The sequence below is a fragment of the Crinia signifera genome, chromosome 4, assembly GCF_055691185.1.
Source record: "Crinia signifera chromosome 4, ASM5569118v1, whole genome shotgun sequence".
In the NCBI taxonomy this organism is placed as follows: domain Eukaryota; kingdom Metazoa; phylum Chordata; class Amphibia; order Anura; family Myobatrachidae; genus Crinia; species Crinia signifera.
This window is the reverse complement of record NC_139220.1, coordinates 182,906,004-182,924,981: the sequence shown is the minus strand read 5'-3', so window position 1 is coordinate 182,924,981 and position 18,978 is coordinate 182,906,004. Positions and strand designations below refer to the sequence as shown.

Below are 18,978 nucleotides of genomic sequence, written 5' to 3'. Positions count from 1 at the left end.
GGCCTATTCTGGTAGCATCAGAAGTACAATGAATGCCAACTGTGCACTACCCCTTGGTGATTTCAAGGAGCAAAGTACCATAGCCAAGCTAAAAACCCACAAATACGAGCCAACACTATAGACCCCAACTAACCCGTCCCTTGTTTGGATAAGCTGTCCTATGTTAAGAAAACTCAGAAGCAAAATCCTAGTGAAGGACTGTGGGATAGCAGCAACTATTCTCCTACATCCAGTGCATAGCCGGCACAGTCAGTGAAATTATAGGGGCCAAGAGGCACTATTAATGGTTAAACTCCACTGATCTGTAAACCAACCATGTTACAGAATGATTAGTCTCTTCCCTACCTTTTCACTTAGGCATGCTTCAAAATCCTTCTTCATATCAGTTACAGATACCCGATCTTGAGGCCTCTTAGGGCCACTCACATATGGGACAATGGTGTTCAAGTTAATTTCTAAGACCTTTAAGAAGAGAAAATGACATTACAAGACCACAAAAAAACAGCAATGAATGATGACCATGATGTGGAAACAGAATACAGTTATTGCTTCATCTGGAACCAGCACTAAACATAAATCTGCATTTTTTTGGTATACTTAACATGGTAACTAGTAGTGCTAGCTGGATGTGTAGATTTATTTATAGTTATATCACACAGCATTTTTACAGAGAAAATGTTGCCATTTACCTCAGACTCTATCACAGCGGAGCTCACATCCGTTTCTGCCCAAGGTCTCCCTCTCACCTGCTGATTTGCTTAGCAAAGCAGATGTTAATGGAAGCCTCACTAGACCGGCACTGGTGGCAGGCCAGCAGCCTGGGAAGCACCGAGCATGTCTCCAGTGTAACAAAAAAACAGGAGTGTGATGTAAAGTTTCACCCATGTGATGCAACATACTATAACACCTATTTTTCAGGTGCGTAGCTTTAATGGATGCACATTGTCCTTCTCCACACTTTCTGAAAGTTAGGAGGTATGGTAGAACAACTGAAACAGTTAGTGTTTAAGAGCTTGAACAAATCCCATCTTTATGGAAAATGTATCTTGCCTGCATGCTTACTGCAGTATTGCACATACCTAACACACACACACACACACACACACACACACACACAACTAAACTCATTTTACGTACAGTACAAAGTGATTTTATAGTGTGTAAAGCCCATTTTACTGTTATTAATATCTCTAGACAATATGGTGTGATTAAATCACACCGTGAGACACTTAACCATAATGGTTTTTAAAATAATTTAAAACGACAAAAAATAAAACGGTCCAGTTTAGGTGTATTGACATTTCTGCTATCACTGTCTCTCCTCTGCACCTCCTCCAGTCCTCCCTGTTCAGCCTCAGCGCAGACAGGAATTCCCTTCCTGTCTGACTCCAAGACTGAAAGCAGCAACAGACAGCCTTGCGATTGGCTGCCTGTTGCTATGGGTACCGAAAGAGACCAGTCACCAGAAGAAATGGATGCAGACACAGTCGGCCCTTTGTTCCAGCACAACGTAAATAGAAGCAGTGCGCATGCACTTAATAGGCTCAGGACTCTGTAGGTGCCAGGCACTCCCACAACAGTGATGTCACTGACCAGGGCCTCCTAAATAGCCAATGTTACCGTCTGGATCCTCCCATAACGGTGACGTTGCTGGCCTGCCCCGCCTATATTAGCGACATGGGCAGGGCTGGCTGCCCTCTTTCCCCCTGCCCTGATCCTAGAGGGATCATTAATGTGTGCAAAGGCCAGAAAATCACTAATTACAGTTACTTTTGTGAATACAATAGTCATAACCATAATAATGTAATTATGAGTAGTTTAAGAATGTATTGATAGTAACCACTGAGAGAAACTTAGAGCAAAAACCTATTACAGTAAGTAATGTAGGAACCATTTAAACTTAATAGTGCTAATGTCTAAGGAATAGTCCAGAGGACATGAATTACTCTTCACCTTCTATATATGAGATTCCTTACTAGTTATAAGTAGTTTCAAAAGATCAACACAAATTAAATAGAAATGTGTGAGTATAGAAAATGGTACATGTTCATAACCAGTCTCCTATAATTAGAATTTGTCTTACCTTGGAATATTGTGGTGTGGTCCTGCACTTCTCTTCTCTAAGAAGCTTTACAGCTTTCAAGTAGGCCTCAAATATCCTTAGTTTGAGCTCATCAACACCTATTAAGGTAGAGAGAATATGGTGGAAGTGCAGAGCTCCATGTAGTACTGCTGAAACTAAAACAAAGCACTATACAATGCAAATGTGATTCTTAAAAAGACATGCAAGACCTAGGGTCACCACCTAATTGGGGAGGGGGGGCACTGTACCATGGGACTTTTAAAAGCCTCCTCTAAGGCAGGGAATCTAGAACAGGCTTTTCGACAAACTAGCATCCTCGGATGCTAACTCTAGAAATCAAGAGAGCAGTGAACGTGTTGGAGAGGACCAAGTCATCACGGGCATAGTGGCACCAAACCTCACCCCCACACACAATTCGCATAGAGGGATCCTAATGCAATTGGAAAACAAGCCGTGTGAGTTCAGAAGGAAGCCACACAGCAAGGAATGTGTGAATACCAAACACTGGAAGACTACCCACAGAGAAAACCAGCAGAAGGCTCACTTGCGGAAGTACAAATCTCTGCATTATTGTAAATCACATTAGATTTGAAGAAAAATATATACACATATTCCAGTTAAGTAGTTAACATTACACTACTCTAAGTGCCAGCTCCTATAGTCAAGCCCGCATTCCAGTGTCACCCAGACTGGATGAAAGAGAAACAGAAAAGGAACAAATTCTAGTTCTATTGGCTCTAGGGATGCCAATCCCGGGGCATTTTTAAAATCCCAGGAATCGGGATTGAAAAACGCTCAGTCCCCGGATTGACATCTCTAAGCAGTTTAGCCAAAAAACGTGCAAAAAAGGAGCCCAGTCCCACCCGCTCCCGCCACCCCACACATTCATTTACTTACACGTGCAGGCGGCCGGGAGCAGGGCAGACAGGAGTGGGTGGTGTCGGTGGCAGCAGAATCGCCCAGAGGGTGGGCGGCTGACGCTGCAAACACTCAGGACTTAATTGCGAGGGGTCATTCTGGAGCGGATACTGGAGGTGCAGCGTCTACGCAGCGTGTAGGTCAGAGGTCACGCTGCGCAGGTCGGACTGCCCATACCCGCTCCAGACTGCAGGCTGGGGATCAGGAACTCCTGGGCATAAAATCCCGAAATCCCGGGATTTTAAAATCAAATCCCGGCGTTTTTTTAGGCCAAATTCCGAATTGGAATTGGAATTGGCCAACCTAATTGGCTGCTAATTAATTTAGTATCCTATCGAATGTATTCAGGAGAAAGCATAAGTGTGATGTAGATTGTACAATCAACAAACAAAGAAACAAAAACCAACCAACCCTAATAAAACAAAGAACTCAAAAAACAAGAAAATAATCAGATAGGAGTCTCTTTCAGCAGTCCGCTTTTGGTGAAAACTCTGACTTGAAGGCTATACAAATTGTGATAAGGAAAACACACAAAAAGCTAAAAGCCTAGGCATTTCTATAGTTCCAGTCTGCTTGGAAATTCTGAAGAAAAAAAAAACACATTGTAAGTGACACCGCAGCTTCTCAGGTCACCTCATCCACTCCTGAGAGCTCTAAAAAACATAACTATTTGCATCACAGTTCTTACCAGTCTGTTGCAGATGGCTAAGGGTTACTTGATCGACTGGAAAGAATGCCACAGAGGCTCCATACTCTGGACACATGTTAGCTATAGTGGTTCGGTCAGCCACAGAAAGCTGCAAGACTCCTTCTCCAAAAAACTCCACAAATTTCCCAGACACGTCAGCCTGTCTTAAGTGCTGAAAAAAAAGAAAGGTAAAGCTAAAATCTTTTTATTCCTAGAATTCAATGCAACCCATCGTAAAGAAGAAAAAAGTACTAGGTCCTTACCATTAAATACATTTCTCTTACTCCAAATGGGGAACAGTATCAACTTTAGATGCACTGTGAGCATCTGGCAAATGAAGATACTTAAATTAAGTGCACAGCATCAAGGCAATTACTAGGGAGGCCAATCCAGGATCCCGGAATTTAGGCCAAAAACTGCCAAAATTTCGGAATCAATTTGTGCTTTTTGCTGATGGTCATGTGGCTGTGCCGCGTGATGTTAGAAGTCACATAAGACAATAATAATCCTATTTATCAATGGTATATAGCAATATATTATAATAGGCAATATTAAAGTCCTTGTTAGAGGTTAAATTCTCCAATTATTAGAACTGAGGTGATTCCGATGCCACTTAGTAATGTGGAGCTGGTGATCCAGCTAGTAATCATTTTGTGGTTTGGAAACTGATGATATAAAGCTTCTTTTAATATGAATTACACACCCACTGTTCAGTGACCACCATTGATTAGAAAATGACATAGAACAATAAGGTGTTAAAGAGAAGAATTTAAGATGTCTCAATGGGACAAAATTAGATTTGTGTAATTGTTTTTATACAGCCTTGTGTCTCCAAGCTCATCATTGTAAAATGGAGACAGGATGTTAAAACTTTTATCAGCAGTTTGTTCACGTACAGGTCACCCTTGACCATAAAAGTCATGTCAGGAACTAGAAACCGTTACTGAGCAGACAATGGTGCCCATAACAAACTGGCACACGGAAGTACGCATCCTTGATATGTACAGAGGACCCTGAATGAAGAATGTTATTGACTTACCGCCCGGGACAACCTGGCCTGTTTTCCCAGACTGAAATGGAGCATAGTTTTACGGCAACCTAGGTATCTCGAATGTGGCACCTTAGGGCAGATGCTATCCTTGGCAAAAAAAGCCACAAAATTGAAAACTAAAGATGGAGCCGCGCCTATCTAGCTGGCTAGCTGATGCGCTAGACCTGGGGTAGCCAACTCCAGTCCTCGAGAGCTACCAACAGTTAATGTTTTCCAGATCTCCTCACAGAATCACAAGTGAAGTAATTAGCTTCACCTGTGGATCTTTTAAAATGTGTCAGTGATTAATGAGTGCAGCAGCTAGGTTGTCTGGAAAATGTGAACTGTTGGTAGATCTCGAGGGGCGTGGCTTGGCAGCAGCTTCTCTGAGCTCCCTTCATATATCCTGTAATATATCCTGTTCTACCGCTGTTGAGGGTCTGGACCCCTGAAACGGGTGTGGGATATCCTACTCAATCACCCGGTTTATACATTACTATATTTTTGTTTGAAGTATGTGGCTGCCGAACCAAGGGACTTGAAGGCCGAGGTCTGCTCCTACTACGGGACCCAGATGCCGTTGTTTATCAACTGCACTCGGACTGAGGTGATGTCCGTTGGCGACACTCCGCTGTATTGAGCGGTGTGAGCGGGGAGCTGTCTTGTTCGAGACGCGCTGCCGCGGTCTGCGCGGAGAGTGCCGGTGCCATCTTACCTGCGTGTCCCCCGCTGGGCTGTGGCGCCTGAGCCTATCTGTTGCTGCATCATTGGGACCCTTTCTATTCATCCTACCCACTTCATACAGCTAAGTGACTTCAGTTCTCAGACACTTATGGTACAGCTGACCGTACTATTGACAGAATTGGCGACGTGCTAGCCGTCGCCATTTTCTCGCAGAGCTGTTCTGGGGTGGTTGTTTTTTGTTTTCTCTTTTTATCTACATTCGACAAAGTGGGAGTGAGGTATAAATGGATATGGAAGCTCCACTACAAATAGTCCTGCAGGCTATTAATACCTTTGCCAACAGACTTCTTAACATGTTTCCTGTTACTAAGGGGAATACAATCTCTCACTCTTCCACCCAGAGGCAGTGTATCGAACCAACCTGGGACCTTATGCCTAGGTACCCTGATGCTGCACTACATAGAACTCCTGTATCTCTTCCCACCTCGGATCCGTGCACTCCAGTAGTTTTGCCTAAATTCGAGTGTCGCTGGGATCTCCTGCATAGTTGTTCTGGGTCTACTAAAGCCCTCCACAATATTTCTCCTTTACCTCCACTGGACACTAAGACTCTGGGATCCTGCATTTGCTTCTTCTGAATACTGCCCCGTTTATTCCAGAATTTAAGGAGATTAACTTAGTATTACTTATTTGCTCCAATATGGCTTTGTGGACTGGCCAGAATAATGTCTCACACAGAGTTGGTATTCATAAAGTCTCTTCTGATAACCCTTGTATTGGTTTCCTTACTGATATACTTTTATATTTAGATCCTGTTTAAATTTTCACTGCCGATGCTGTGATTTACTGCGCCATTAATAGTTGATGGATATATTTAGTTCTACTGTTATCTATACGTATCCTATTTGTAATTTTGCAGCAGACACTTCTCTAATATCTAATATTTTTAATATGTGATCCTGTATAGTATATACCATATATGATATGATATATGTGTAAAGTTGTTAGTTATGATGGTGGGAAAACTGGATTTGACTCCACTTGAGGTCTAAGGGGGTTATTCCGGTTGGTACGGTAAAACGTACGTACGGTCCGTCACACCGTACATTTCCCGTTCGCTCACGGTGAGCGTAAGTCCACCCACAGAACAGCCGCACATGGATGGTCACAGACACCGACAATGGGGAGTGGCGTACACTTGAGCGTACGCCACAGTGTACGGACGGATCTCCCTCTTAGCCACCGATACCTGGCATACATCAGAGCGTACACCACAGTGCAAGGACGGATCTCGTCTGTTTTCCCACCGACACCTTCCATATTTATCTGAGCGTACGCCACATGCAAACATGTTCTAATATTGTTCAAAATAAGACTTTAGAGTACGATAGGCAGATGTTGGGATCCTTTGTTAGAGATATGTGATTGCAATAATGAGCTTGGTGGCATCTTACATACAGAGTGTGCTACATAAAATTCATAGCAGATATGAAAGTGCATAATGTATGTTGTTGGGCAAAAATATACAGATTGTGTGCAAAATAGTTGCCATGGCCTTAGGACATTGCTTCACCATTGCAAGTAGAAATTGAGTCCAAAAACATCCTTGTTGGTCTAAGACGTGGTTTATGTGTCTTTTTCATAATAAAAAAATTGGTATGCTTGTGTTACAGTGAAAAAGTTGACACATGTCGACTTCTGTGAATTGAGTGTCCTGCTTTTTAAAGTATACAAAAACACTTTCTGAAAGGGTGTAGATGGTTATAAAATAACTACCTTGACATATATAACCAGGTCATAGAATGATTATTACCTAAAATTAAACCAACCTTTACATGTTGAGAAGTGTAGAAAGATATGCTTCCAATGTGTTTGAGGGCTGTCAGTGGCTTGCAGGTAGTGAAATAATGGTTTTCCCTTAATAGCCTGCAGCATTGCTTATTACATTCAGGTGTATGTGTGTGACTAGTAATCAGCATTAATTAGCAGACCCAGGCATTCACTCTCATACAGTATCTCTAGGTGTGGTCTGGAGCTATATTTGGCGTCCGCCTGTTTTTGGGCCAAAATGCACGGTGCGTTCGCCGATCAAGGCGGTTGTGGCACCGTGCATTTTGTGTGCACACCCCGTGTACGCCCAGTTTTCCTCATTATTCCGGCCGTTCCCATAAAAACGCCCACAATGACCATGTTCATGCAGACAGGTTTTTTCGCACGGAGAGACCCATCTGTGAGCGGTGTGAGGTCGCCGCACATGCGCATTGCTAAAGATACGCATGCGCAGATGAAAAAACACGATCCGCCCGTATACGGTCCCACCGTACCAAACAGAATAAGGCCCTAAGTCCACTGCCCCCAACATATCCTTGTTAAATATCCTGAGATTGGGGGGAGGGGGAGTTTAGTAAGTTTAGTATAGTCTAGGTAGGGTATAGGGGTGGTTAATGGGATCCAGGTACGCATCAGTTGGGGGTGGGTCGTACAGGGTGGGGGGTTTTCTGGGAGGTTTGCTTTGGGTGTTTTGGGTGGTTTACTTTATTAGAATTTGCGGGTTTAGGATAGAGTTCCTGACAGATGACTAATTTCTGATTTGTCTATCTCCTATGGGGTTGTAGTATCATTTAAATCATAATCCTGTAACTGTGCTTCAGTATCCCCTGTTGTAATGTTCGCCCGGATGGCGCCTTCGGGCTGACACGCTTCACTTATAGTGGTAAAGGGAGCCGATACAGCCTAACTATCCTCTCTGCATACACTATTCTATGTAAATTTCAGATATCGCTTATTCCTATATGCTATTTGATCATTTTGTCTCTGTCGGGAAATTGTTTGTATGTTTCCTTTGAAAAAAAATGCAAAACTGATTGAATTTAAAAACAAAAACAAACAACCTGTCTCACCATATCGTTCGCAGATATGGGGATGTTCCTGCATCCCATTCTCAACAAGCCTCGGGGAACAGCATGCTGAGATTGGACGCTTTCAAGACGGATATGCGCAGATTTATCTGTACCCTGAATTTTACAGTCCTAAAATAAACTAACCTTGGTGATGCTTAAAACAACATCAATGGAAGAAGCAAGTGGACCGACAGAGCCAACCAACTCACATCCAACAACTTCGGGTAGAGTTAAGGAAATAGGTATACCCAGCATAGCAGCTTCAGATTCTATTCCTCCTACACCTATGAAAAAAATAATAATAATAATTATTGTGAATATGCATTTAAGAAAATTACAAAACCTGTTTAAAAATTGCAGTAGTCTAATAGTTAATTTATGTCACACACACTGTAACACTAACTGTAACACTATAACAACTCTGTAATACCACTACCACACACTGGAACTAACACAGTAACTAACACTAACAGAAAAAAAGTATTAAAACAATAAAAAAGAAAAAAAAAAAGAGTAGAAAAAGAAAAAAGGTGAAAAACTCCTATCAACCTTTTTTATTTGTTGACCATTGCCATGTTTAACTTTTCCTTATGTACTCACCCAAGCCCAAGATTCCAAGGCCATTCACCATAGTGATGTGAGAGTCAGTACCAAGTACACTATCTGGATAGAGGACACCTCCTTCCTCCATGACTAACCGGGACAGGTACTCCAGATTTATTTGATGCACAGTCCCTGTTTCTGGGGGAATAACGGTCACATTCTGGAAAGCCTTTGAACACCACTAACACAAAAAGAAATACATTCACACTTGTAATTATACAATTGCTATAGTGTTAAGCCAATCTTTGACAACATACACAAAATAAGAAAAGAGACGTATGCAGAACCTAGGAGCCAGAAGTTACTTTTCTACCATAAAAAGGTTAATTTACTAGACTAAAAACAACCAAATGACCTTGCGCTAGATCTAAAGTTCCCAGCTGCTGTTACTTAAGAGACACTCAGCTCCTGACAAATCTGTAACTACAACAAAATAAAACAATGCTTGGGAGCAGGTAATAATGTTTTAATACAAATACAACACATGCACACTGGCTGGTATACAATAAAATTAGACTATTAATAAACATACAAAAATAAAATGGATTTTCGTCCCTTTGAGAAATAGGTTAAATCCACCACAATAAAACCAATATACAATTTTTTTTTAATATAGGTTAAATGACTCCACACATTATTGATGATACTTTTTCATGCATAGATGTTTGTAACAGTCATAGTATTATTTAAATTAGTTGTAAATGCAACGCAAATGCCAAAAATGCTGATTATTGCCAATAAAATCAGTTTTGTGCGGACAAACCAACTTTCTTCAATGCATTGCAGTTAGTGGCAAACAATTTGCGAAGCGGTGGATTTAACATCAGAGGACGTCTGGCTCAAAAGGATCAAAATCCCTTTTTATGGATTTTCTTACTTAATCATTATTAGTGTAATGTTAGTGTATACCGGCCAGTGTGTGTTTGGCTCCTTAGCACAACCATGCTGCTCTACAGATAAATTAAAACTGTAAGAGAGGTTGCATCTTAGATCAACTGTAAGCTGTACCGTTATAAAAATAATAAAAGAAGAAAAAAAAAAGAAAAAGCTGTATTGTATTTGTGTACTATACATATTTGTTTCAAGTTTTAAAAGATGCCCAATGCTTTTGCCATACCTTAAAAAATTGAAGCCTCTCTTTATTCCTGTTAAATTCGATTTCAAGGCTTTTGAAAGCAGCTTCTGGTCTATAATGAGCAGAAATAAGTTTGTAAAACAAATTTTTGGTATCTATGAAGCACAGTTAAAAAAAAAAAACATGATACCGCTATTAAGTATAATAATAAAGAGCCTTACTCCGGAATTGGCTGCAGGTGGAAAGGACATAACATTGGGGTATTTTCAATCTGCTCCCGAGAGTTCCTGCTTGATGCTCGTGAATCGCAGGCCCCCTTACAGCCACTTTGTCCTCTACACTGAGATTTAGACGGTACTGATTTAGCAGGAGACAGCTTGGAAACTTGTCGATGTGGGTCAATGAATGCTGCACCAGGGGCACTCTGTGCAACACTGCCATGAGAAAACAAAACACAACAGCCTGAATCCTCTTTTAGGTAATGAAGACAAAACATTGTGCTATATGCTTAAAACCTAGCTGAACTATTTCTAAACCTCAAACATGGCCTTGTAATAATTGCATTTTATAATAATTTGTTTCTTATATAACGCACAGATATTCCTCAGCACTCTACAGAAAATATTTGAACATTTACATCAGTCCCTGCCCCAGTGAAGCTTACACTCTATATTCCCTACCACATGTACAAGCACAATCATTTATTCTAGGGTTAATTTTTGTTAGCCTACCAGTATATTTTTGGAATGTGAGAGGAAACCGGAGTGACCGGAGGAAACCCATGCAAGTACGTGGAGAATATATAGGACAAGTCGGACCAGTTTTCCCTTGAAAGAACCCCGGCAGCTCCCCGGGAGGCTGCTTACGATTTGGCACTTGATGTGCCAAATTACACATGCAGTAAATCGCATGCGATTTACTGCATGTATATCCCTGGGGGATCAGCATCCGGCCAGTGTTTTCAAATTCAGCAGCGCTTCCCGCACCGCCGCCCAGCGAATTGTGCTACTCACTCAGTTCGCTTCCCATCTGCCGGACCCGACCAGCGCCGCAGGGACCCCGCTCATTTATTGTAATTTTCTTACAAGGAATATCATATTGTTCCTTTGTAGCAATTGCTAATATACAATTGTACAATACTGTGTAGTGACAAAAGCAGCTTCTGAGACTGTTCCTATGAACCGCAAAACTTAATTCAGCGATCGGTAATATTTGTATTCTGCACTAAAGGCCCATACACACTAGTCTATTTGGGCTGCTTTCAGCTCAAAACCGCCTACTTTGTATGGCCGGGCGATAAGCACTGATGCATAATCTCGCGTCATAGATTGTTTGAAAGGACGAGAGAACGGCTTTCTATAGTCTCATACTGTCAAAAGTCGTTAACCACTGACAAAATAGCTCAGTTTGTATGCACTGTGCGATTTTATGGCCAGTGATTTGCACTTCAGTGCTGGCCATACACGCTGGGCAAAAACACCCAGTGTGTATAGACTTTAATAGTCCTAATACTGCAACTTCAAGGTATCCTCAGGAGTAGTTAGTTCCATCTGTAGATGTATTGAGTAAAGCTGAGTACACACCTAAAGATCCATCTGTCTGGTGTGAACAAAAATCTAAGAATGAATAAAAGCATATGACAATCATTTGCTCTCAATCGCTGGAAAATGGACAAAAATTAGAATTTGAAAAAATCTGTAAATCAAATAGATTTATTCAATTTGTCTTAACAACCTCTCTCCTGGGATTCGGCATGAAAAGCCGGCGGTCGGGATCCCGGCGTTCAAAATCCCGAACGCCGAAATCCCAACAAGGGGGGGACATGGATCGCCCCCCCCTTGCGGGTTCGTTGCGCTCGCCACGCAGCGGGCCCGGTGCCTCGCTACGCTGGGCACACTAATTTATTCTCCCTCTGAGGGTGTCATGGACACCCACGGGGGGAGAAAGTGTCGGGATTTCGGCGTTCGGGATTCCGGCGTCGGGATTTTGAACGCCGGGATTTAAACTGTATCCCCTCTCCTGTTTCCAGCATTTGGGAGTAAATAGTCAATTAATATATGCTCTAATACATTACCAGAGTTTTGTAGAAAAAAAAAAAGACAGGACATAGAAATCTTTAAGTGTGTACCCAGCTTTAGTCGATTAACAAACCTGTACTCACGCTAGATAATCTGGATGGCCAGGTTGGTAAACTCTGCTCTGATTCATACTTCCTAAGGATAATATTCCCCAATCAAGAGAACACCAGAATAATCACTCAGACAAGTGATTATCTATGCTAGGAGAGAATATAAGCTGTATATCTTCACTGAGAAAACAGGCCAGAATATCCTAATATCTCCACTGGTGATACAAATAATTTAGAATTCTCCAGCAGAAATGTAGGTGTTCAGGAACCTCACATACAATTGTTGTTCATTCATTAAGAATGCTTAATACCATTTTGTGAAATCTAGCTGCAAAGAATGATCTGCGATGAGGTCTGTGGGACAGGCTGGATTCACTAATGCAGGATCTTTGTCCAGTTTCTTCACAGCATCTCTCATTGCAGCAAAATCAACCATTGCGGGAATGCCCCTAGAATTAGAGAAAATAGCATGTCAGAGCAATGTACATAGACAATGATGAATTTACGTTAAAGTACATTAAACCCTTTGTATAAATGCTTAGAAAGAGCTAACTGAAGGTTAGATAAAGCCGTTTCTCCTCCTTTCAATGCATCAGTGGGCGCCCTCTGATGATGTCATTAGTCATGAGGCAGTCCTTCTGGCCAATTAAAACCGTTTCCATGCGGCCAGAGAAAATTTCCCGGGTTGTATCATGCAAATTTAACCCAGGTCACCAACCAGGAAGAAGGACCCAGGTCAATTGCAGGGTCGGTGTTATGCCTTTTAGACAAACTCCAAAGTAGATGAAAGTTAATTTGCAAAAAAACATGATTTTGGAGGATGTCTAAAAGGGGTAAAAAGCTGATCATGGAAACATACATATTCAACTCAGTTTAGTTAGTGGAAACTTGAGAAAGTGTGATTCTTCAGGGAACCAGCACAGACCGAAATGAACAGGGAAGAAATTGCTTTCGTGGAGACAGATACCAGAAGAGAACATGTTGTGTAGCATTTTGAGACCAAATGTTACATTATGATCGAGCATTTGATCTAAATGGAAGGTAATATAGTGGCAGCACAGTCTTTAGCCGAATGTACAAGCAGGGTTTTTGCTATCCTGTCTGTGTGACTGAAGTATACAAAGTTAATTTGATAATGTACACTTCAAAACTTTAATATCTATAATTTAGTGGAAACAAAACCGTAAAAACTGAAAAGTTAAGTTTATACAATGATGCTATTGATAAACACTTATAAAACAATGTAAGGTTTAACATGCTCACGTGAAATCCTGCAGAACTACACGTGCTGGTAGGAATGGAACTTCTTGGCATTCACGGTTGGTCTGCCATTTCAAAACGTTCATGGCATCTTCCTGCTTCACCAAGACACCATCACAGTTGCGCACTACAGATTCTAGCACCACACGGATACAGTAAGGCAAAGCATCTGTAAGAAGACAAGCACCATTACAAAACAAACTGGTGTGAACGGATCTGCTTCCATATATAGTTATTTGTAACCACAATGTCACATCAAAGCCAATGTTAACAGTCCAGCTGACCACACAACACGTTTTTATAGATTTATAAAAGGGAATGGAAAACTCAGTAACACAACTGGACACATTAGATCACATGATATATAGCCTAATGACCACACAGTTATCAGCGTGACCACACACTTGAATTGCATCCAACTGCCACATGACCATCCGTAACCAAATCCAACTGTAAACCCTGGCATCACTCACAGACACAGCATATGACTGCCTCACTGACATACATAGGCATGTATTCAATGCTTTCTGTGAGCTGTGACAGAGCAGGGCTGCCTGCTCGCTGCTACAGCTCGCAGGGTGAGTATTCAACTGACCCCCCTGCACACGCCGTTTCCCTCCTTGCTAGGATTTTGGAGAAAGGGGAAAATGGCGTGTACAGCTGCTAAAAACAGAGGCTCGCGGCTAAATGCAGCGGGCTCCCTGCATTAGCTGCGAACCCCGCTGGTTGGGGGAATCCTCGCTGTTCTGTAACAGTGAGGATTTCCCTGGCGCGTTGAATAGGGCAAGTGGCCAGCACGGGGGTTAAATAGCGAGGATCGCTTGTGTACGCCGATCCCCGCCGTTTAACCCCTTTTCCGACTGCATATAATACTGCAGACAGAAAAACGTTGTCAAGCTAAATGCTTATTTGTTTATTCATTTATTCGTTAAGAAGAAAAATTCTAATTAAAACAGACTGACCAATTATTTCTTCCTAGTCTGTATATGTTTCACCATATATTGTCACAATAGGCACAATTTGCTATTAACATGCGTCTTGGGTGGCTGAATGGTCACACATATCATAGCGTTATGAGATAATAGTTATGTATGAATGTATTTATATAGGCAGACCGATAGAAAAGAGGTTGTATGCAAGACTGACCATGCTACAATAAGGATGCAGAGAGGATCACATACTGTTCATTCTAGCAGCCTGCATCTTTAAAACCTGTGCAGTTCCTCTTTCCTGCCTGGGGTGTTGATCTTTGCTGTGGAGCTTCTAGCACAGTGTAGTCTGTATTTCAGCACCGATATGCAGACCAGTCCTGTGATAAAAGCACCACCGCAGGCAGGGAAGAGGTGCTGCATGTGTTTTGGAAGATGCAGGGTGCTAGAATGAAAACTACATAAACTGTGACAATTTTACAAAAGTAATAGGTAAAACAATCCACACATAAAATCGCTATTTTGCCAGGATTTATAGCTAATTTGGCCAATGGATATTTACACACACACACACAAATAAATAAATATGTTTTCTGCCTCCATGGGACAAGCACATTAGGAGAATACATTTTTGTTGTTTCTTGCAAAATGGAGATCTATAAAATTTCTACATTAAAAAAATAAATGTACACAAAAAGAGGACATTCTGTAACACTGCTCACTTACCATAGTCTGAGGCCTGCAGTTTAGATATATTAAAGAACATCTGGTCAGGACTGCACTCAAGGGGTTCCACCAAGTAGTTAAAGGGGCTCTCTAATGAAGAATGATAAAAATATTTCAGAGTTAATGATTTATACACGTTATGTAAATACACATCAGGAAACATATTTACTTTACACCACAAAATAGAATGAGTCTCCCATATACAAAATGCTTAGGACCAGAAGTATTCTGGATAATATATTTTTTCCTTATTTTGGAATATTTACTTATCATAATAAGATAGGGATGTTTCATATACAACACACACACACACACACACACACACACACAGGCTGAAGATTATATTATACAATATTTTTTAATAATTTTATAACATTTTTTATAATTTTATGCGTTAAAATAAGATTTTAATATCTACCGGTAAATCCTTTTCACAAAGTTCATATGGTATACCGGGTTCTCAATACATTGGGGAAGAAGAGGTCCTCCGCAGGAGACAGGCACATATAACTCTTTACAGTGGGTGTACTGGCTCCTCTCCTCTACTTCCTGCTCCACATCTTCAATTAAGGAAATACTGTCCACCGAGGAGAATAAATGTATGTGAGGTAAGGATATAAGTATATGTGAGTGCGGTGAGATTCATAACAGCACACCCTTAAACATTTATAACTGGTAAATAAAACAGTTAACAACTTGTAGAACACTACAAGCAAATATCATCTAAGTGACAACATAGGCAACAAGCCAAAATACATCACACCTTGAAGTGACAACCAGATGCAGTAGAACTCTGCACAGAGGCGGGTTCCTAGTATACCATATGAACTTTGTGAAAAGGATTTACCAGTAGATGAACTATTATTCATATGGTATACTGGATCCTCAATACATTGGGGATGTCCCAAAGCTTCCAGAAAGGTGGGGTACGTGTGTAGACTGCTGCAGCACCGCCTGCCCAAACTGGGTACCCTCTTTGGCCAGGGCGTCAAATTTGTAAAACTTTACAAAAGTGTGCTGAGCCGACCAAGTAGCAGCTCTGCATAATTGCAGAGCCAACAAACCGCGAGCAGCCGCCCAGGATGTGCCCACCGCTCTCGTGGAATGAGCCTTCACAGAGGTGGAACCGGTAAGTCAGCGGCTCCATAAGCCTGACGAATAGTAGCACAAATCCAACGTGCAATAGATTGTTTTCAGGCCGGCAAACCCTTTTTCTGGGCATCATAAAGCACAAAAAGACAAATCAGTCTTGCGTAGCCTGACTTTGTGCCTGCCAGTGTTTATTTTAGATATTTATTTATTTCCAGTTTCTTATATAGCGCAGCAGATTCCGTTGCGCTTTACAAAAGAAGACAGCGATAAGACAAACTGGGTAACAACAGACAGACTTGGGGGTTAGAGGGCCCTGCTGCAAGCTTACAATCTATAGGATACCATGTACATCGTTATATATTTTTAATAATACAATTGTGATATATTTGTACATAAGCAACCAGTTTTGTCTACTTACAACCTTTTAATATTGGTATAAACTAAAATGTATAAAATACGTTTACAGATATACTTTATTTTAATTAATTGGTCATTTAAAATCTACACATACTGCCCCGTGAGTGACGCCTGCATACCCCTACGTACAACTGAAACTAGGAAGGCACCTGGCACAAGTTACTTCTGGTCCGAAATATGAGTGCCATGCTCCAGAGGCCATACATACATACATACATACATACATACATACACACACACATATAAAATAGAGTTTGTGCACAATAAGCCATCAGGAAACAAAGGCGGCACTATATTAGTCAAACTCAAAAAATTTCATATACAATTTTGTATATGGGAGACTCATCATATATATATATGTTTAACAGTTAAAATTACCTGGATTACCCATAGTCCTCTTATCTGCTTGATCAGGGCAGTCACCAACCTAAGCAGATATAAAATACAAAATTAGTATTAAGAATTCTATTTATAGCTGAATTCTTACCGTATTTAGCATAAAATTATTATTGGCGAAATGCAACTGGTAAGCACATGCATAAAGCCATATTGGATTATACCAGTATCAAAAAAAGCATCTCAAATACTAACTTAACACGTTATGCAACATTTTAAAACTATATTACCATTGAATAAGCCTAAAATTTGCCACTTTAGCAAATAAAAAAGGAGAGCATCAAGACAAATACTACACACGATGGTTACACATGATGCGAGTTAATGTGTCGCTGGTCATGTTACTTGCAACATTTCAGTGTTAAGTTAAGAAGCATTGGCTTTTTGTACGTGTCTTGAGTTATCAGTCCCAAAAATCTTTGGGGCAGATTTATTAAGCTTGGAGAAGAGATAAACTGGAGATAAAGCACCAGTCAATCAACTCCCAACTGTCTTTTTCAAACACAGCCGATTGTCTCCTTTTACCTTTTCTCCGCTTTATCTCTAGTTTATCTCTTCTCCAAGCTTAATAAATCTGCCCCTTTGTGTGTTCATCCATAAAGGTAAAACTGCAAATATTGTTTACAAAACAATTATGAGAGAAATGTATAAAAGGTACTTGTGGAGTATCACGGCTCCCATCGTATGGCATCGTATGCCATATGTAGTGGCATACGATGGCATACGATGCGATGCGATGTTTTACCGATTTTTGAGCATTTTTGCTCAAAAATCGTATGCCATCGCATGGCATCGTATGCCATATGTAGTGGCATACGATGTCATACGATGCGATACGATGTTTTACCGATTTTTGAGCAAAAATGGTCAAAAATCGGTAAAACATCGGATAACATCGTATGCCATATGTAGTGGCATACGATGTCATACGATGCGATACGATGTTTTACCGATTTTTGAGCAAAAATGGTGAAAAATCGGTAAAACATCGCATGGCATTGTATGCCATCGATGCGATACGATGTTTTACCGATTTTTGAGCCATTTTAGCTCAAAAATCGTATGCGATCGCATCGGATGCCATACGATGGCATCCGATGCGATGGCACCCGATTTGTATTAAAGTAGTGAAATTCCCCCAAATGCCATTTTTCATAGTGCACCACCCCCACTATCAACGTCAACCCGAAGCGTGGCGAGCGCAGCGGTACGCGTCCTACGACCTTTTCATACCCCCACTATCCACGTCGGCGTGGAGTTGAGAATAGAATAGTGTGGCGAGCGCAGCGAGCCACCGAGCCCGAAGCGTGGCGAGCGGACGCGGATACCTGTAAAGCCCGCGAGGAGACGCGTATAGCTGTGAAGGTATCCGCGTGCGCTCGCCACGCTTCGGGCTCGGTGGCTCGCTGCGCTCGCCACACTATTCTATTCTCAACTCCACGCCGACGTGGATAGTGGGGGTATGAAAAGGTCGTAGGACGCGTACCGCCGCCCCTCGCGGGCTCGCTGCGCTCGCCACGCTTCGGGTTGACGTTGATAGTGGGGGTGGTGCACTATGAAAAATGGCATTTGGGGGCATTTCACTACTTTAATACACATTTCACTGCATTCTGATGCATTTTCAGTGCAAAATCGGGTGGCATCGCATCGCATCGGATGCCATCGTATGGCATCCGATGCGATCGCATACGATTTTTGAGCTAAAATGGCTCAAAAATCGGTAAAACATCGTATCGCATCGATGGCATACGATGCCATGCGATGTTTTACAGATTTTTCACCATTTTTGCTCAAAAATCGGTAAAACATCGTATCGCATCATATGACATCGTATGCCACTACATATGGCATACGATGTTATCCGATGTTTTACCGATTTTTCACCATTTTTGCACAATAATCGGTAAAACATCGTATCGCATCGTATGACATCGTATGCCACTACATATGGCATACGATGTTATCCGATGTTTTACCGATTTTTGACCATTTTTGCTTAAAAATCGGTAAAACATCGTATCGCATCGTATGACATCGTATGCCACTACA

General features: G+C 41.5%; 1 protein-coding gene across 1 annotated transcript in view; it reads right to left on the bottom strand.

Annotated features, from left to right (window-relative positions):
- IREB2 (iron responsive element binding protein 2) overlaps window positions 1-18,978 on the bottom strand; it is a 62,361-nt gene that overhangs the window by 37,941 nt on the left and 5,442 nt on the right. The window contains exons 2-12 of the mRNA XM_083183124.1: window positions 16,912-16,960; window positions 15,025-15,114; window positions 13,373-13,538; window positions 12,421-12,558; window positions 10,203-10,415; window positions 10,024-10,093; window positions 8,904-9,087; window positions 8,448-8,587; window positions 3,690-3,861; window positions 2,084-2,181; window positions 346-462 (exon numbers count right to left, since the gene is read on the bottom strand). Coding sequence (XP_083039250.1) covers window positions 346-462; window positions 2,084-2,181; window positions 3,690-3,861; window positions 8,448-8,587; window positions 8,904-9,087; window positions 10,024-10,093; window positions 10,203-10,415; window positions 12,421-12,558; window positions 13,373-13,538; window positions 15,025-15,114; window positions 16,912-16,960 — 1,437 coding nt within the window. The remainder of the gene's footprint in view (window positions 1-345; window positions 463-2,083; window positions 2,182-3,689; window positions 3,862-8,447; window positions 8,588-8,903; window positions 9,088-10,023; window positions 10,094-10,202; window positions 10,416-12,420; window positions 12,559-13,372; window positions 13,539-15,024; window positions 15,115-16,911; window positions 16,961-18,978) is intronic.